The 20,040-nt window shown below is 33.1% G+C and overlaps 3 protein-coding genes across 4 annotated transcripts; 2 read left to right on the top strand and 1 right to left on the bottom strand.

The window, feature by feature from the left end:
• Positions 1–338: 338 nt before the first annotated feature.
• Positions 339–1,815, top strand: LOC114174872 (putative aquaporin PIP1-2). The gene is made up of 4 exons (XM_028059601.2): positions 339–744; positions 886–1,184; positions 1,274–1,414; positions 1,511–1,815. Exons 1-4 carry the CDS (start codon positions 417–419, stop codon positions 1,604–1,606), a joined length of 864 nt encoding a protein of 287 aa, XP_027915402.1. The 5' UTR covers positions 339–416; the 3' UTR covers positions 1,607–1,815.
• Positions 1,816–4,358: 2,543 nt separating this feature from the next.
• On the top strand, positions 4,359–7,403 carry LOC114176105 (NAD(P)-binding Rossmann-fold superfamily protein). The gene is made up of 8 exons (XM_028061037.2): positions 4,359–4,618; positions 5,157–5,388; positions 5,680–5,759; positions 5,861–6,014; positions 6,176–6,254; positions 6,442–6,526; positions 6,819–6,865; positions 6,962–7,403. The coding sequence occupies exons 1-8, from the start codon at positions 4,513–4,515 to the stop codon at positions 7,124–7,126; spliced, it is 948 nt and encodes a 315-aa protein (XP_027916838.2). The 5' UTR covers positions 4,359–4,512; the 3' UTR covers positions 7,127–7,403.
• Positions 7,404–7,932: 529 nt separating this feature from the next.
• YDA (Protein kinase superfamily protein) lies at positions 7,933–16,589 on the bottom strand. Of its 2 annotated transcripts, none has more exons than XM_028061963.2 (13): positions 16,416–16,589; positions 16,201–16,278; positions 14,311–15,039; positions 13,485–14,207; positions 12,955–13,042; positions 12,667–12,729; positions 12,247–12,407; positions 11,415–11,490; positions 10,913–10,972; positions 10,713–10,820; positions 10,314–10,550; positions 10,113–10,204; positions 7,933–9,800 (listed from the first exon to the last, which is right to left on the bottom strand). In XM_028061963.2, the coding sequence occupies exons 3-13, from the start codon at positions 14,886–14,888 to the stop codon at positions 8,312–8,314; spliced, it is 3,675 nt and encodes a 1,224-aa protein (XP_027917764.2). In that variant the 5' UTR covers positions 14,889–15,039; positions 16,201–16,278; positions 16,416–16,589; the 3' UTR covers positions 7,933–8,311. The 2 variants fall into 2 exon arrangements, with proteins under 2 accessions (XP_027917764.2, XP_085527773.1); XM_085671647.1 differs by having other exon boundaries at positions 10,326–10,550.
• Positions 16,590–20,040: the final 3,451 nt, after the last annotated feature.

The raw sequence follows: 20,040 nt of genomic DNA, 5'->3' as shown, positions 1-20,040 counted from the left end.
TTACATATTTACACGTTAAAACATTAAAAAGACAAAATGTTAAGAGTCTGCGGCGGATAAAGAAGACAACTTTGTATTGTACTGCTCACATCCTTCTACACTTTCTTTCCCCTTTAAATAATCATGCACATAACCATGTTAAGACCTTAACCACGTATTATTAGTTTCTTAATCCTAGAAGTACTATAATCAAAACCAAAACATAACAGGGTTTGCTAAAAACAAAAAAACAGCCACACTTGAACCTTTGAATTACTTTATAATAATACAATATAAGATAAAGAGTAGATTTTTGAGTTTCCTTGCAGTATATAAAGGAGTGCTGGAACCCTAGGTAGGTTATTAAAATTTGGAACAGAGAGAGAGAGAGATTAAGCAGAGAAAGGAAAGGGTGTGAGAGTTGTTGCAGAGTGAAAATGGAGAGTAAAGAGGAAGATGTTAAGGTTGGAGCGAACAAGTTCTCAGAGAGGCAGCCATTGGGTACAGCAGCACAGGGTGACAAGGACTACAAGGAGCCACCACCGGCTCCATTGTTTGAGCCTGGTGAGCTCAAATCATGGTCCTTCTACAGAGCTGGGATTGCTGAGTTTGTCGCCACCTTCTTATTCCTCTACATAACCATCTTAACTGTCATGGGTGTCAACAGGTCCTCTTCCAAGTGTTCCTCTGTTGGCATTCAAGGCATTGCTTGGTCCTTCGGTGGCATGATCTTTGCCCTTGTCTACTGCACTGCTGGAATTTCAGGTACATCATCTTCCCAGACTTTTGGATCTACTTCAATTCCAAAGTTTAAGGCATGATACGAGGTTGTTTTTCATTACTTCGACAGTATTATTAGACAAATGTAATGGAACTAAGCCAGATCTGCATTTGTTGTGGTTGCAGGGGGACACATCAACCCAGCCGTGACCTTTGGTCTGTTTTTGGCGAGGAAGTTGTCCCTAACAAGGGCACTGTTCTACATTATCATGCAGTGTCTCGGAGCCATATGTGGGGCTGGTGTGGTGAAGGGATTTGAGGGTAATGGTAGGTATGAGTTGTTCAAAGGTGGAGCAAATTTTGTGAACTCTGGATACACCAAGGGTGATGGACTTGGAGCTGAGATTATTGGCACTTTTGTTCTTGTCTACACCGTTTTCTCTGCAACTGATGCAAAGAGAAACGCCAGAGACTCTCACGTTCCTGTATGTCTGCCCTTTCTCTTTCTACACTGCATGCATTCAATTAACTTATGCTATGAATGTGGTTAATTTATGGTATGACATAATTGCAGATTTTGGCTCCACTTCCCATTGGATTTGCTGTGTTCTTGGTCCACTTGGCCACCATTCCCATCACAGGAACTGGCATTAACCCTGCTAGGAGTCTGGGAGCAGCCATTATCTACAACAGGGACCATGCATGGGATGACCAAGTATATGTTCTTCCTTTCTTACATAATTTTTTCCAAGACTTGAAATTTTGTTCTGTTCTGATTAGTGATATAATTTCTGGTTGTGTGGTTTTGCAGTGGATTTTCTGGGTTGGACCTTTCATTGGAGCTGCTCTTGCTGCTTTGTATCACCAGATAGTTATCCGAGCCATTCCTTTCAAGGCAAGGGCTTAGGATCTTCATTCTTCATTCTTCCACGTGCTTGCTTCATTTAATTGTTGTTTATGCATCTGCTGTCTGCTTAATTTCCAAATTCATCATGTGAATCTTTTTGTGTTAATGGATCCTTTATGGATGTAAATTATGACCTGGTTGTTACTTCCTTCATATTGTATTTCTCACACTCTCAAACCATCTCTTTTATCTATATTCTTTTATTTTAATGGATTGTTCCTTTATTATCATACTGTCTCAATAGATAAAATAAATATATATAAAGAAAATTCATCTTATTTTTCTCCTATCAGAGAGAGTTTCTCCAAAACGTAATTTATGTACGAAACAAAAGAAGTGCTTATTAAATGTTAGAGGACTTTAAGAATATGTGTTGAAGACTCAGATCTGCACAATGCTATGCAGAAAAGTTATGAATGATATATATTGAAGACAGTTAACCATGATGATGCTTAAAAGTTATGACAAGAAATTTGTAGAAGTTGTTATTAAGGAATTAAATGAACTTCAATCAAAGTTCTTCATTTGCTTTTAGCACCTTTCATTTCAACACTTTAATTCTAACCTTTATCCTTTCAAGAAATGATTTTTCATTTCCATTCAAGCTTTTTTACTTTTGAATCACTTTAACTTTCCAGCATCACTTACATTTGTGTGCCCATTTGCACATCCAATATGTTTCTTCAACGAATTTCGTATACTTTACATGCATTTTAGTTGCTTTTATTTTAACTTAATATCATTTACTCGTTTTCAATTTTCAGTTCTAAAGAAAGTAAAAGTTTCTTCCCTCACATCTAGACCGTGGAAGTATATTTGTTAGTGTAATCATGGAAATTCATGTTAGGTTAACAACATAAATGACAATTACTCTAGAAGTAATAAATAGTTATGCTTGAATTACATTTGATCATTAGAAATAATTATTCTTAAGAATTTAGTCGGGGTCGATTTCCTAATGTTATCCATAATTAAATCGATTCAATTTGAGGTTTTTGGTCCAGAGTCAGCAAACACTCGTTTTTTAATCTAATTGGAGTGTTTTCAAGGTCAAGCATTGATGAAGACAATTATGTAAAGATTGTTAATTTTGTGAACAAATTTCACTAAAACACTTAACGATTTTGATCTCTTGCTTACTTGGATTTCAATGAAAACCTCATAACAAGTTTGGTTTTTCAAAAAAGATGAGAGTGGATACACATTAAAGATGGTAAAAAACCAAAGTGGTAGATTTGGTGAGAGGAGAAGTTGTAATAAAATAACAACACTAAAGTAAATTGGAAAAACTAAATTATCATAGTACCGTGACCCAAATTATAACAATCAATACTAGATTAATCATTTTTCTGTTTGAGACGTTTTTTAGAATGTATGTATTGTTTCTAGACTTGTCAGACTTGCAAAATATAAAACATGCTTATATATATTTTTAGTCTTGTGGATACTTACGATATTTGAACTTAAAATTTGAACTAGTTACATGCTGAATCTGTAACTACCCTTAAATTATCCTTAACAGTTTCGAAGTCGGTATGGTTTGATGAGTTGATATTTAATAAGTTTCTAGAGCAATCATTACTTTGTCTTTCTCCTCAATTTACAATCTTTTCTCGATAGACTTTTTATAATAAGAGGTAAATAACATGCTTTTAACCAGCTATAGGCTCTTCTAATGAATGAGTTACAGACTCATCTTATAATGCCTTAGGGAATAGGATTTTCAAGCGATATAAGAATTCACCATCAATAACTTTCAGTTTTATCATGATTTTTAATGTTTTAAGTAACTTATTTCTACTTTTCAATGCCCTCAACAATAATAAAATTTTAATAAAACTTATAGAAATCAAATGTTAGGATAATTAAAAACAATGTTTTTTTAAATAAAAATAAAAATAAAAATAAAATTCTTTATTTTTTTATTTTGAAAATAATACAATAGTGTATTGATGAAATAATTTAAAAAAGTAATTTGTTTATTTGGTCAATATAAAATTCCATAAAATAAAATGAGTTGTCTAGATGAAAAAATTTAAAAATGTTAAGATATTTCAATAATTAAAACAATAAAATATAAAATTCACAAAAAAAATAAAATTTTACAAGTTATCAATCCCTCTTTATACACGTTATATATATATATATATATATATATATATATATATATATATATATATATTAAATATTATTTAAATATTTAAATTTGAACTAATATTTTTTGTAAATTTAAATTTAAAATACTTATTTTAAAATAAAAATTCTCTCTTAAAAGAAAAACACAATTAATTTATCTAAAAAAATGTGAAATATTTTAATTACTTTATCAAATAAAATATTTAAGAAAAACAATTATAAGTAATTTAAATATCATACAATCATTTAGGTAAAAGTTAAGTTAATAGTGACACCTTCGTTTTAGTCATATAAATTTTATTTTAAATAATACATTTTAAAATAAATAAACTAAATGTATACATCAACGCCAAATAGTTAGAATGATCCACACTACCAACTATTGTTTTGGTTTGTTTAAAAATTAATCGAACCAAAGCTTGATTTTTATTAAGAGATGTAAATCCTGATACTGAAACAACGTATATGTGTCGCCGAAAATTAGAAATAACATTAATCACATTAAATTGTCATTAAAAAATCTCAGCAAAATATTTAGTTACATTAAATATTATTTTTATTAAAAAATGTATCCTTTATTTTAAAAAATATTATATCATCACATTTTTTTACATAACGCAGAGAAAGTTAAGGATTGCAGGTGTGATTTGCAAAAATATGAAGAGTTAATTGTAATTACTTTTAAGTTTTTGAGTATGTGTAAGTTTTATACAGAAATCGGAACTCAACGTGATTTGCGTTTTTGACTTGTTTGGTGTGCGAAAGTAAAAATGTGGTTTCTCGGTTGGAAAGGGGCGTCGGGGTTCTCAGCCACTTCCACAGCCGAACAAGTCACTCAAGGGATTGATGGAACCGCTCTCACCGCCATTGTCACAGGTTTTTCTTCCCTTTTTCCTTTTTATTTTTCTTTACATAAAAATATTCTGTTCTGTGTTTCTGGGTGCTGAGAAAATTGTGTGTTTGTATAATTGGATTTTCCACTTGAAGCAAGTCAACATTTTTAACGTTGTCTGATCGAGAACGCCTTGGTCCACTTTAAACCCTTTTGTGGATGAGACGAATTGAAAGTTGTCAGTGTTATTTTCCTTATGTTGTGTTGTAGTTTAATGATGCATCACTTATGGCTTGTTTCAATGGTAGCATTTTATCTTAGCTTTGTATAAAAATAGCCCCATCGAAGCCACGACACTTTTGATCTCTTAATAAAATACTATGTTACATTATCTGGTATACCATATACTACTACATACAACACAAGATTGTTTAACTTTCTTTGGTTCTGATGGTATCTAGTTTTTCTGAATTGTTGAACACATGAGATCATATATATAAACCATTAAATTAATTTAGTTTAATTTATTTCTCTGGTTTTAAGTATCATGAATGATTCAGTACTTATGTAGTTCATTTTCAGGAGCATCAAGTGGTCTTGGCCTGGAGACCGCCCGTGTTCTTGCATCCCGCGGTGTCCATGTTGTCATGGCAGTAAGGAATGTGGACAGTGGTAATAATGTCAAAGAAACTGTTCTTGAGGAAACTCCCTCGGCTAAAATCGATGTTATGGAGTTAGATCTAAGCTCTTTGGCATCGGTGAGGAAATTTGCAGCAGATTTTAAGTCATCTGGTCTTTCACTCAATATTCTAATGTAAGAGATCTTAACTCTAGTTGTTTTGAGATAACTTGGGTAATGTTTTGTTTGTTTGGCTCCAAGTGGTTGAGTGTGAATGATTGATGACTTTTTGTTATGCTCATATCTATCTGGAAAGATGTTTTTGCCAACTTTTATACTTTCTTGTTTGACAGTGTTTGAGAAACTATACCTGTAAAATTACTTCCTTGTTTTTGTGTGTTGATTGCACACTTAAAGTTGAAACAAATTATAATCTTTTGCTGATTTAAAAGTTGAAAAAAATAATATTCTTTCTTTCCCTTAAAGTAACAATGCAGGGGTGATGGCAACTCCATTCATGCTTTCCCAAGACAATATTGAATTGCAGTTTGCGACCAATCATTTAGGTATGTGGGATTTCTCTAACTTCGTTTCTGATAAATTTCTTGGTGTTGTCGTATAATTTTAAAAAATATTTTGAAGATTAATATTTAATACTATTTTGTAGGTCATTTTCTCTTGACAAACCTTTTATTAGAAACAATGAAAAAAACAGTACGAGAATGCAAACAGGAAGGAAGGATAGTTATTCTATCATCAGAGGCACACAGATTTGCATACCGTGAAGGAATTTTGTTTGATATGATCAATGATGAATCAGGGTAACAGTCTGATTGGAATAATAAAATCAATGGCAAACCTTTTCCCCGTTTGCTACAAAGCTTTTGCTATAAAACAAATCATAATAAATGTATATACTATTCATATCCATTGTTGAGTTCCAAAAATTGCATAATTTCCACCTCTATCTGTTTTTTATCAGGTACAACAGTTATTTTGCTTATGGACAATCAAAACTTGCTAACATTCTGCATGCAAAGGAGCTTGCAAGGCGCTTGAAGGTATTATATTCATTAAAAATCACCTCCAAGTTATGGAATTTCATTGTTTCCACTTTATTTACTGCAATATTTAGTGTTCTATGTTTGTAAATAGTCTGCTTCAGTAATGGATTTTTCAATCCTTTTGGTCTTTTGACTAACGGTTGGTTTTAGTTTGATGTAACCCTAGCATGTTTCCTTTGTTCAGGAAGAAGGAGTGGAAATAACTGTCAACTCCCTTCATCCTGGATCAATTGTTACAAATATTCTGCGATACCATGGTTATGTTAATGGTTAGTATCTATATGTCATTCAATTAATGTGTTTATTATAGTATCCTTGATTTTGGAAATAGGTCTCATGACCGGTTTACCAAATATTAGACATAGTTATATGACTGATCTAAATAATCCATATCAATATGCTTACAATTCTATATATATATATATATATATATATATATATATATATATATATATATATATATATATATATATATAAGCAAAACAGATGTTATAGCTGTACAAAATTCCTTGCATAACCATTTGAACTTTCTTTCATGTATCTACTCCTTGGTTTATGCAGTCCTTGCTAATATGGTGGGCAAGTACTTCCTTAAAAATGTTGAACAGGTATTTAGTACATACAAAATATATGTGATGAATATGCTGTTAATCTGAATGTTACACCAGTGTTTTGATAATTGAATTGTTGGGGCATGTTTATAGGGAGCTGCAACTCAGTGTTACGTGGCATTGCATCCACAAGTGAAGGGAGTATCTGGTGAATACTTTATGGATTGCAATAAGGGCGACCCAACCTCTCTGGCTAAAGATTCAGAGCTGGCAAAAAAACTATGGGAATTCAGCTCAAGTCTGACTAATGCAAAGTAGCTTAAGCTTTGTTTGACTGGACTGAATTAGAGGAAGCTTCGTTCAAAATGAAATTTCAGAGAATAAGAAATTTTGTAGTGGCGTAAGCTTAATCTTGAAGGTTTTAGTTTTAAGTAAATTACATCTCAGACTTCCTAAAAATCAAGCAGTGTACATACTATATCAAACTTGACCAGTTGAAGTACTTCGTTACATTCATATCAAAATCGGTACTCGGAAGTATATGTACTTGGGATTTAGGAAATTCTATCAATGCAATCGCTATAGTATTACCACATGTGCCATGCCTTTTTACGATTGGGCAAATTTCAGTGTTTGGTAAAGAGGATAAAACGAGAAGATAACGTTACCTTGGTTGGCAAGAGTGTAAAGAAAATATGGATTTATGACTGTTGCATTAGAAATGTCTTCATTTTTTTTTAAATTACACATTTCAAAATATTTTGAATGACAAATATCACATTTAACCTAAATTGTAATCTATTTTTCTTCCACACCTATTTCTCTAAAGGGAAGAAAATTATCCTTGTCACATCTTAATATTCTACTAAATTTTTTAATGTACTTAGTTAAAAACTAAAAAGTTACTTTCCATTCCCTTCTCTTGGATTAAAAGCTACCAAGTTCTTCAGCAATATTTAAACAAGTAGCCTCATTAATGTATGTATAACCGATTGAATTGTTCAGGAAATAAAAGCATGATGAGATAAATTTTAATTGTTTCGGTAGTTAAGCACGCATATGCTGATAAAATTCAGTGTATAGATAAGGCCAAATGAGTTAAAGAAACCCACCAACGAAGAGAATTAGTTACAGGAGAAAACTGTTAAATAAATATAACGTTTTTCTACAATATTTACAATAGGCATCTGTTTATATACGCTTTGGCGTCCACCACCATTTTCAGCTAGGCCTAGGATGATGATAAAACGCAAAATGACAGCAATTAAGTTAGTAATTTACATTTCCTTTAGAGGGTCAAAAAATGTTTTAACGCAAGGCTAAGACTGAATGTTGCGCCTCCTAAGGAAACGCAGACTTCAGACGGTATTCGATTTTGAAACTCCGAACAAAATTGAGATTTACGATTCTTACCCAAATGCACTACATGATTATGCTATTACACTAACCGAATGCGCTAACCTTCAAAATTTTAATGCCTACCATCTGAGCACTGAATGCACATCATAAGCCATTTGTGCGATCAGGATTTGGGGCATCGGATTTAAGATCAAGGCATGCATGTAGCCGTACATAATCCCTCAACAGCTGTTGTGACACGCAATCAGCCAAATATGATTTCCCATCGCGAAATTCAATTGGGTCTCCCTGGACAACCCTCCTAGAACGGTTACTGTCAGATGAACCTACATCCCGGTAAGCATGTGTAGTTTGCAAGTTTCTCCCAAACTGCGCATACTCAGAACCCTGATGAGGAGGGGTATTTCCAAATGAATAAAAACCATGCTGAGGATTTTGTACCATACCAACAACTTCATGTGATATTTGTGATTGCTTTGTCTGAAGACATGGAATAGCACTGCCACCACTGGTCAGTGGCGAAGATGAGCCACATGCAGTACGATTGCTAGCTGTGGGAATAGGACCATCCAGAGACCTTTGGATCATACCCACGAGTTCATTTGAGAATAGTTGTGGCTTTGTCTGATGAAATGGAATAGCACCGCCGCCACTGGTCAGAGGCGAAGATGAGCCAGACGCGGTACGAGTCTGAGACCTTTGAGTCATACCCACAACTTCATGTGAGAACGGTGGCTGCTTTGTCTGATGAAACGGAATAGCTCCTCCCCCACAGGTTAGTGGCGAAGATGAGCCAGATGGAGTAGGAGGGCTAGATATTGGAATAGACCCATTCTGAGACCTTTGAATCATACCGGAAACTTCATGTGAGAATAGTGGTTGCTTTATCTGATGAAATGGAATAGCACCACCACCGCTGGTTAGTGGCGAATATGTGCCAGATGCAGTACGAGGGCCAGATATTGGAGCACCACCACCATTCTGAGACTTTTGGATCCTACTCAAAACTTCGTGTGAGAATAGTGGTTGCTTTGTCTGATGAAATGGAACAGCGCCTCCACCGCTGGTTAGTGGTGAAGAAGAGCCAGATGCAGTACGAGAGCTAGACATTGGAATGGCACCATTCTGAGACTTTTGGATCATACCCACAACTTCATGTGAGAATAGTTGTTGCTTTGACTGATGAAATGGAATTGCACCACCGCCACTGGTTAGTGGTGAAGATGAGCCAGACGCAGTACGAGGGCTAGATATTGGAATAACACCATGATGGGACTTTTGGATCATACCCGAAACTTCATGAGAGAGCATTGATTGCTTTGTCTGATGATATGGAATAGCACCGCCGCCACTGGTTAGGGGCGAAGATGAGCCAGATGCAGTACGAGGGCTAGATATTGGAATAGCACCCTGATGGGACTTTTGTATCATACCCGAAACTTCATGGGAGATTATTGATTGCTTTGTCTGATGATATGGAATAGCACCGCCGCCACTGGTTAGGGGCGAAGATGAGCCTGATGCAGTATGAGGGCTAGATATTGGAGGCGACATCCTTCCACTTGTATGCAATGATTTATAAGGAAAAGAGGGAGAGATGGGACAAGAGATCTCTCTTGGTGCATGAGGATCACTGGAAACAAGGGCACAAAAAAAGTCAGTAACTTCTCTTTCATATCAAAGTACGTAAATAAAACAAGAAAAAGTAAAAAGAACATAAATTGGACCAATATGACATCAGAGCCTTTATCATCACCCTTCCTTGTCAACTATTGAAACTTAACTATAAAGCTACTTGCCTAAAATAAGTGCTAAAATTATGCAGGTTCCTAGCTTTTGAATACATGTACAGCTACAAATATTCATATGCACAAAGAAGACTGTTGTATTTTTTATCGTGATCTTTCCCATGCTTAAGGGTGTGCCATTTGAGTTTGAAAGAGACCTTGATCCAGAACCAGCTTTCAAGTTTCTAGGCGGATTGATCCCGGCTACTTCTGAGTCTAAGCATGAATTACGTTTTGCTGGTCCAATGACCTAAAAGAATTCAAAGTGACGAATCGTGAGATCTCATAGACAACGTAGGCATGCACAAACTGAAAAATGAATGCAGCTTGACAAATGATGATTATATGAAATGACATACCAGAGATCTCACTGCATTTATTATAGCAGTAGGATCTTCTGAAGGAGCGGCAGATAAAATAGATCTTTCCAACATAGCATTTTTAACAAATGAATGCTCTAGAAGTTGAGCAGCCGAGGGACGATTTTGAGGATTCCTTTGCAAACAAAGCCTTACAAAATCTTTTCCATCTTCTGAAAGATGATCTGGAATTGTCGGAAGTTCCTTGCTGTTCCCAATCTTAAACATAGCAGCAACCTTGAAATATGTGGTGTAAAACAACAGAAACAAGTTACAATCAATGTTCCTAGACAATCATGTGCGCCAAGTTTTTAACCAAGAATCATTTGCGTCCGAAAATAGATTTCAAATGCACATACATTAATATTCAAAATGCCTTTAGTCTGTCTACAAACTCACCCCTTCATATTGGCTCCAAGGAGGTTTTGTTGTCGCCATCTCCAAAACGGTGCATCCCAGACTCCATATATCAACCGCAAGATTACAACCATTTGAATTTTTTATAACCTACATAATTAAGGCAGTAACACAGATAAGAATAGACTACACCATAAGACCAGTGACAAAAAAGTTTCAACTAATGCAGAAATCATCCTGACCTCAGGTGCCATCCAGTAAGGACTTCCTTTGAAAGAAAATGGACAAGATGGCCCACTTATCTGCAAAGCATTCAAGATAGGAAATATCGAGTTAGAAAGATGGCAAAGCAGGTCGCCCTCCCGCCAAATGAACGGGGCAGGATAGGTGGGCCACTTTTTTGGAGCAGTTGGAAAAATCAATGCACCCCATTTTATGATGGGATAGGTTTTTGATAGGCCAAGTCACCTAAATAAAAAAATTAAAAATGATTTTTCCAATATAGTGAATGAGATGAGTTTAGGGTGCGGATCGAAGTAAGGAAAGAGAGTATGATGGGTCAACTCAACCTATCAAAAGCCACTGATTATGAGAGGCGGGTCTTGCACTGATGGGTTCAAATGTGTAAACCCAACCCACCAAACATGGGGCAATAAAATATTTAAATGCTTCTGCGCAATAAAACATTTAAATGCTCTTACAAAGTCATAGATATTGCACAATAAAACATTTAAATGCTCTTACATGCTTTGCCATCCCAAAATCTGCCAATTTTATCCGCCCATTAGGGTCCACCAATATGTTTGCTCCTTTAATGTCCCTGATCAGAATCTAGTGATCAGACCAGGTGAAATCATTTCACAGATCACAACATAATTAAAATAATAGATACGAATTGAAACCATAGTTATTAGTCTAGGAGACTGGCGCATAGCAGCCACCTTTGAAAACACTATAGCGGGTGGGCTAGCAGTAAGGTAGATGTTTTTAAAATTAATAAGACAAACTAAATAAAGAAACTCATGTCATTTTATTTATTTATTACTATATTGCTCCTAGATTGATGTGCAATCTTCTGACCTGTTACTTATCATGAATTTCTTTATATATAATTTTTGGGGAGTTTTATGCATACAATAAATTAATAGAAAAAGAACATAAGAAATTAGTAGAATTAAAAATGGGAAGAAAGAGCGGGAAACACAAAAAGAAATTGCTGTAAAGTGTGAAGGAACAAAAAGTCAAGGTAACTTTTTTATGGAATGGTCAAGGAAGAAGGATTTCAAACCCTGTTACTTTCTAAAGCAAAAAAATATACCAGAAAATAGGAAAGAAATAACAGTTTTACCCCAAAAATCTAAAGCTCAGAGGTAAAATGGGTTTTTTATAACGGGAGCGCCGCTTTAGAACATGAAAAGACACTAGCGGCTGCAACAACTGCTATTGAAAATCGCTATTCTATTTCAATCCCATAGCAGCCTCCATTCTACCGAGTTACTTCGCTACAGTGCGATATTGACTACAATGATTGAAAAATATATGAGAAGACTTCACGTACAATATGTATAAAACTCACCTGTGAACAGTGTTCTTCGCGTGTAAATATGCGAGTCCTAACAAAATTTGTCGAGTATAATTGCGAATTGCAATTTCACCTAACTGGCCATATTCTTTAACCAGCTTATAGATTGACCCACCGGAGACATACTCCAAGTATACATAAAGTCTGTCATCGATCTGTTTAGGCATAAAATTTTCATAAAGCAGTAAATGCATTCGGAACTTGACAATTGATCGTCAATAGTTTGACAGCATGTGAAGCACTAAATTACAGTAGTTGCTGCAACTGCAGTTAAGAAGAAATTTGATCGTGTTTCTCAAAACATACAAGCAATTAAAACAACTGATTTGTGCAAGTGTGGAAGTCTCGATTTATGCAAGCAAATTCAGAAAGTGAAATCATTTACTTTATAAAGTTAAAAGATTCAATAAATACCGTCTCAGATCCATAATACTGAACAATATTTGGATGCCGCAACCGACTAAGCATTGCAATTTCCTGCAAATGCCATCACGTGTGTGAATATTCATCGCTATGATTATAAAATGTCATTAATTTACAATTATCCCTTGTTCAACTGTTTAAACAAGTAAACACAATTGAGGAAAGTAAATGACTTTTTTCTTGCGTCATAATTTTAATCTTTCCAAAGGAAAGGCAAGTATAAGCATGTAAAATGGATCATAGAAGGGTATTCCACCGAATCTACAAAAGAAAGCTTACTTGGCCAAGCTGCTGTGCACTTTCCCTTGATTTAGCATCATCTGAAAAAAGGGTTACCTCCTTCATCGCACACATCTCACCACTTTCTCTATAGAGCATAAGAAGTTGAGCTACGTCACGATTAAAGAGTTGAAAGAATTTAATGCAGAAAAAAACACAAAGCATGAACAACAACAAATATCAACTTTCAAACAGGACAAGTGCTAACATATTAACGGATGAGGGTGATGTAAAACGTGGAGAAATGCATATTCAAACACAATCTGCTTGATTAAGAATTCCTGGATGACGCATACAGTGATTATTGGTCCAACAGCAGAATACATATGGCAGGCACCTGGGTAAGTTGGTACAGCTTTACTACCCCTCCCTTGGTACTTACACCCTACCCAAATTTTACAGATTACTCCCAAATTTTTATTACTAAAATAAAAAACGGAAAAAAAATGACCATATGTACCAGGTGTCATAATTCAAAGAGAAGGTGAGCACAAAAATAAAAAGAAAAAATTCACACACTTGATACGGACCTGTTAAAACCAAGATATACATGTCCAAATGTTCCCCTTCCAAGCAACTGCCCTTTTTTCCAGCGCGAACCTGGGCTTATCGCAGTTTCTGATCCGGCAGGACTACGAGGGGCTGAAGGTGTTGTTGATGCAGAATAGGTTGGAGAAAATGGACACGGCTTAGTAACTGTTATTGGAGGAAGTGGTAACTGATGATTTTTTTGTTTCACATCGTCAAGGCGTCTTGTATGTGCTTCTGCTGCAGTTCCTCCAGCTTTAGGATGCAGAGGGGTCACAGTACCACTCTGTATCCTAGAACTGGGACCAGGGCTTCTCATTCTGGGACTAACTATTGGAGAACACTCAGGGCTACACCTGTTTTGAGGCAAAATCATCTGTCCCAAAAGATCCCCACCAACTGAAATATGATTAGAGTTACGGCCTGAAACCAGACTATAGGAGTGACCAGAAGCTATATCTGGATAAGGTTTTGTTGTCTGTAATTCAGAATTCAACATTTGTTCAGGACCAAATGCTCCCATTGGATTTCTAGGACTTGATACTGAACTACCTGGAGCACTACGCAAACCACCTGGGCGAGCCACTTGCAGATTTTGCAGGTGTAATGGAACCCCTCTTGGTGAGGTAGACAGTGGCTTATTATTGCACAACTTAGGACTTGTTTTTGAGAATGTTCTTGAGTTTCTTTGGATAGTAATAAGAGGTTGGTTCTTGCGCACCAGACTTCAGGAAAATAGAAATAAATTTAGTAACAGAAGAAACAAAAAGAAGAGGTAAATAAACGGAAAGCATATAAAAAAATGTATCTAGAAGGAAACAAAACTACCTAAAAGAACTATTAATGGTGGCTCGGTTTCCATTTTCATAATCAGAAGCCAGAGGACTAACAAAATGCGGCGAATCAAATGAGTTGCCACTATCAATTGAGCTTTCACTAGAAACAGATGCAGTGGCTATTTCTCCTTCCATATCAGTAGCGTCTTGCTTGTTTGAAACAAAACCAGGTATTGGAAGGGGAAAATATAGAGATGGCTTTGAGTTTATGGCTCTATCAAGTTTTGATGTTAAAATAACCCCAGAATTTGCAGCAATGGCATCCGAAAGATGTGACCCTGGTAATGGGAGTGACCCTGGTAATGGGAGTGGTTGAGAGAGAGGCCTCTCTGCAAAACTTTGACATCGGGATACATGTGTAGAAGGTGATGGTGATCTTGAAGGTGCAAGAGATCTAGAACCCTTTTTGGAGATGGCATCATCACGATATCTCCTTGATCTTACAGATTTATTATTGCATTTCTCTTCAGAAGCATTCTTTAATTTCCGCTGTATGGTGTGAATAATACTTTCCCTGTTTTCCTTCCTTTTCACCTCTTTGGAAGAAGACTTTCCCCACCACGACCGCATGTCTTAGGAAAAGCTTGCCAAACACGCAGAGGGAAAGGGCAGGAACTATTTGCAAATTCTGGGTGTAAATTCACATTTAGCATTACAGCACAAATGTTTGTAATACAATTAATTCAACTGGGATTCCTCTGAATTGTCACACCATAACAATCTGTAAAAGACTTCCAATGTTAGTTCGTTCTCAAAAAAATAAACATTTAAAAAAGAAATCATCCACACCAAAAGGTTATACAGAAGTAAATGAGAACAGGTAATTGATAATCTATGCTGAAAATATTTTTATCAATGTTGTAGTAGTCTGTTGCACTTACTGAAACCTATCACATAACAACATACATTACAGATGCTTTCACATTCCAAACTGAAGTCCAAGGAACAGAGGAACATTGTCTTGTTGAAAATTAGACGGCGAGATGATAATACGATGGTTGTAGGAAATTGAAGACAACACAAGTATGGCATCAATTAGTTCTAGTGAGTTGTAAATTTTTCATAGTGCCAAAGTGTTCCTAAAAAAACCAGAAGCCACCGCACTAACTTGTTCTATGAAGACAGTTGTATCATTATATACTCAGAACATAAAAAAAGTGAACCACTGACAATGAATTAATGAAGATAGTGTAGCAACTGAGTTTTATAATTACGCAAGGTGCAGCAGCAGCAACAACAACAAAAGTCTTATTCCACTGTGGGAGGTTGGCTACATGGATCACTTGAAACCACTAGACAAGGTTCACTGGTTCACTTAGGCATAGTGGTTCTTAGCGACCAGCCCCCAAAATACTTTCACAGGATTGCAGAACAGCCACAATTTTGAAATAATTTATACAGTTTATATAATGTATAATATACATGTAAATTCATAAAAATGGTAAAAACTGCATGAATTAATGGCATTCATGATTAACAACAAAAAAACGTAGGTCTCTTCATCAAAATTTACTTAAGTTTATGTCAACAAAAGCCACTTACCAGTTTCTTAGATATGATATGAATCATCTATTTATTAATCTTTTCTTTCTTAAGAATAAACTAGCCACCACACAGACAGAGTTTATCAAGTACACTTCATCCCTTCTCTCTCTTTCAGTTTTGTATTTAAACCAGATATCTTAATTAAGCTCTGAACAGACACAACTGGCAAACAACATTGCACATGAACATATAAAATAAGTCCAGTGAAGCACAAAGAACCAGTGACAGAGCCGTAGTGGCCTTCAATCAGATCCACTAGTTCAACCAACTCTCTAGAGTGAAAACGACAACCTACAAAACGATATTCACAAAGAAATTGACTCAAAATGGCACGCACCACCAATGCCAGCAGCAGCAACTAATCAGCAACAAACCAACAGCAAACGAGAATGAGCTCTGATTCCTGCATAGAAAACTGAAGCTTAACAAGTTTAAATTTCAGAAAGAAGCATGCAAACGATTCTGCACAATGATAGGTTTCGAAACACACAAATTATTCAAACCGGCACAATAAATCAAACAACTAACCAAACTCCGTAACCCTACACTTACTCAATGATACTTTTCTTCAGCGCCAGAGCATCGACATTAGCCGAAAATAAGAACCTGGAGGTGTCCGTTCATCACAGACACAGTAACGCGAAGTTAAAGAGTCAGAGAAAAGCCATGGGAACTTGCAAGAATAAGAGCGAAAAACAGGCACAAAACAAGGTACTTTCAGTTTAGTGTTATTGCCCAAACGTTAAGTGCAGTGTGAGAAACTAATTAAATAATAATAATAATTAATGATTTATTAAATTTTAAAACTTTAATTAAACCATTCCAAAATATTGAGTACGGTGCATAAACGTGTGGGAACCACTTTCCATAGATATCTCACCGTTAAATACTCAGTTAATAGATACACTCGAAAGATGAATTACGCATGCTGCCATCGTGCGGTTGGGGTATCCCCATTAGGCGCCATCATTGTATTACATTGCACCGTAGATCAGCGAATCTTTATTTCATGTGTAGTTAACGGCAACTTATTCAATAATCAATTATTTATTTAATATTATTGTGACCTTACCCATTAAGAGGATTTTTTCTTTTTTTATTTTCTCTTTTAATTACTTTTGAATACTCTCACTTCCCTTTTTCCTTTTTTATTTAAACATATAAAATAATGTTTTAATTCCAAGTGAAATTAAAAAATAAAAATAATGTAAAAGTGTGTTGATTATTTTTATTTTCTCAAAATTTAAAAATTAACTTTTTATCTAAACTGAATCAAAATGATTTTTCCAAAACTGTTTCTAGTTTTTTAAATGATAAATTTTTTAGAGATTAAAATAGTATTTCTTAAACAAATTTAAAATTAAAATGATTTTTTTTCTTGGAAAGCTAAAATTGGATTCTTCCTATATTTTAAAAGCACAATTAAACTAAAAATTATACAATAAATATTCATGGAGTATTTATTATAATATAATTAAAACGATTGGTACTAAAATATTAAAATAATATTATAAGTACGGAATACTAATATACTGAATATATTTATATATTTAATCTTTAATAGTTATATTATTTAATGTTGAGCATAATATATTTAATATATTCATTAATGCTGAAGCATACTAATTAGTAGTACTATTTAATTAAATATTTAATATTTAATATATTTAAATATTAACATGACAATAATGTTAAATATTTTCCTCCGTTTATTGCTTTTAATCCCTTATATGATCACCATTTTAAAATTTTATTTTTATATGCATTAATGTTAACCTTTTCTGTAATCTCTTCAAATGATAAGTTGCATTTTTTTACTATAAAGATACTTTTAAATGAAGTTTCATCAGTTAATAGGCTAAAAAATAGAACAGATGAATTTAAAGTATTTATTTTATATATATATATATATATATTAAATTAATGGCAATATTAATGTTACCAATAAATTAATTAATTAATTTCAACCATATAATTAGTTTAGATAATACTGTTTGTATTCTTATATTAGAATTCTTTTTTATCTAGATCTTATTAAACATTTAGGTTAACTATTCTTGATATTAGTGTGATCCAACATCAGAATTTTTAATTTAATTAACTTTCACTTAGTTGAGTAACATGTTAGTCATATTTTCCCAAAAGTAGGCAGAGATAAAATGAATTTATCTTATTAATAATTTATATTTACTGTAAAGTAACTACAAATAATTAATACAGTTTATATACTAATAATTAACTAATTATAATCACTATATTATTCTATGTTATGACCTCGATAGTCTAATATGCATCTTAATTCAAATTTATAGCAAATTCAAATTAAAAAATTTTAAAAATATATATATCACATGAATTGAGTTTTATACACCAAAACACAATATCAACCTCTGTATGTTTTGTTTTCATTGCCTTCTTACGCAAAATGTCATTTTCTAACATTTTTTTATTTATTTGGTTTTGTTTAGCTGTGATGGATCAATAAAAAAAAATACATAATTTTTATTGTTTCTCCATGGTAATATATTTTTTTCCATTTAAATTGGATTTTTTTTGCACATTTTTGTATTATAAATTTCTTTCTGACATTAAAACAACACAAGGAATTAAAGAAAAAAGTATTCTAAAAATAGATCAGAATGCTTTCTATGTTATTAGCAAACAAATATTTTATTCTATTTTTATAATTTTTATTTATATATTTTTTTTCTCGTAATACAAGTATTTATGTTTTTGTGTTCCTTCAAACGTTTCATCTTCTCATATTGTTTTTTCATTGGATTTGTCTTCTTCTAAAGGTAAGATTGTAAAGTTTTTGTTTCTTTTCTTTTAATACAAGACATCGAAAAAATGTATCGTTTCGGTTTATAAATTTATAGTATTACCCAAAAGACTTAAAAAAGGGCATTTAGAAGAAAGGAACAACAATTTTATCATAGCGAAAAACAATCACACATGATCTTCCATTTCAAAACTAGTATACCTCTTCATATTTTAATATTTGCTGATAAAAAAAATATTTTATAAATACCATTTCCAAAAGTAAAATAAAAAATCCTTACTAAAATAAAATTCTAATTAAAATGATTTACCTAAACATTACAAATAAACAATAAAAGTTATCCAAAGTGACAAATTGATTATAACAAATTATTTACATTAAATCATCTATTTTATTATTATTATTATTATTATTATTATTATTATTATTATTAATAGTGTAGCTAATTTGAATTTAAACTGCTTCAACAACACAATTTTCTAGAAGATGCATTAAAATGCAACTAAATCAAACATTGGAAAATGAAAATGAAAATTGATACGTGTTAGTGTGACTGGACTTTTAATGCATTTAAATTGACATGCAAAACTAAGATGCTTTTAATATCTAACATTTCAAAATTTGGTTATTGGATTTTGTTTTGAAAATTTTCATCTTCTAGGCATGAATTAAACAGACTACAAAAATTGTTATAAACAAGAAATGCATCTTTATGATGAAAATTAATCATGCAAAAAAATATTTTTTATTCATAAACGTAATAATTATATTATCCTTTTAACCACATAATTAGATATATATATATATATATATATATATATATATATATATATATATAACTTTTTTCATATGTTTCTACAGTTGCAAAATATTGTAACAGGGGAAGGTTATATAAAGATTTATGGTTGAAGTTCGTTGTATTCGGCTTTAAACTGTAAAATTAAACTGACATATCACTCAATTTTGCAATAGCAGTTCATTTGAAAAATATACAAATTTTAAACACAGAATAAAAAAAATTAAAAATTTAATTAAAAATAATTAAACATTTAGAAACTTAAAAGTTAATTAATTATTTAATGTTTTATATGAATGTACTTAAATTAGGACTCTGCAAAGAAATAAGCATGTTACTCTAATTAACAATAAAATCTAACAAAAACATTTAATTAAAAGATATAAACTTTAAATATTAAATAAAATTAAAAAATTTAATAAAAATTTAATTAAAATATCCATATTTATAAGAAGTAACTAGTTAACTTATAGATAAACTATTAAAGATAACACTTGACTTAATTTAATTGGTTCAAAGGTCGTGGGTGCTAGAGTACTCTTGCAGGCCCAACTCATAAAAGGGTCTTCAAATCTCAATTTGTGTAACACCAGTTGTGG

This window comes from Vigna unguiculata, chromosome 3 (assembly GCF_037176805.1).
Source record: "Vigna unguiculata cultivar grain cowpea cultivar isolate G323 ecotype 2 chromosome 3, ASM3717680v1, whole genome shotgun sequence".
NCBI classification, from domain to species: domain Eukaryota; kingdom Viridiplantae; phylum Streptophyta; class Magnoliopsida; order Fabales; family Fabaceae; genus Vigna; species Vigna unguiculata.
The sequence above is the reverse complement of the archived record's forward strand: the minus strand, read 5'-3'. Positions and strand labels throughout refer to the sequence as shown.

Bases quoted from the DNA above. Each gene is read 5' to 3' on its own strand.
- LOC114176105 (XM_028061037.2), top strand. From the start codon at position 4,513: ATGTGGTTTCTCGGTTGGAAAGGGGCGTCGGGGTTCTCAGCCACTTCC. The intron at 5,389-5,679 runs GTAAGAGATCTT...TTTCCCTTAAAG, and splicing joins CTTTCACTCAATATTCTAAT to TAACAATGCAGGGGTGATGG. The intron at 6,866-6,961 runs GTATTTAGTACA...GCATGTTTATAG, and splicing joins TCCTTAAAAATGTTGAACAG to GGAGCTGCAACTCAGTGTTA.
- YDA (XM_028061963.2), bottom strand. From the start codon at position 14,888: ATGCGGTCGTGGTGGGGAAAGTCTTCTTCCAAAGAGGTGAAAAGGAAG. The intron at 14,208-14,310 runs GTAGTTTTGTTT...ATTTTCCTGAAG, and splicing joins ACCATTAATAGTTCTTTTAG to TCTGGTGCGCAAGAACCAAC. The intron at 11,491-12,246 runs GTGAGTTTTATA...GATTCTGATCAG, and splicing joins GCGAAGAACACTGTTCACAG to GGACATTAAAGGAGCAAACA.
- LOC114174872 (XM_028059601.2), top strand. From the start codon at position 417: ATGGAGAGTAAAGAGGAAGATGTTAAGGTTGGAGCGAACAAGTTCTCA. The intron at 745-885 runs GTACATCATCTT...TTGTGGTTGCAG, and splicing joins CTGCACTGCTGGAATTTCAG to GGGGACACATCAACCCAGCC. The intron at 1,185-1,273 runs GTATGTCTGCCC...ACATAATTGCAG, and splicing joins CCAGAGACTCTCACGTTCCT to ATTTTGGCTCCACTTCCCAT.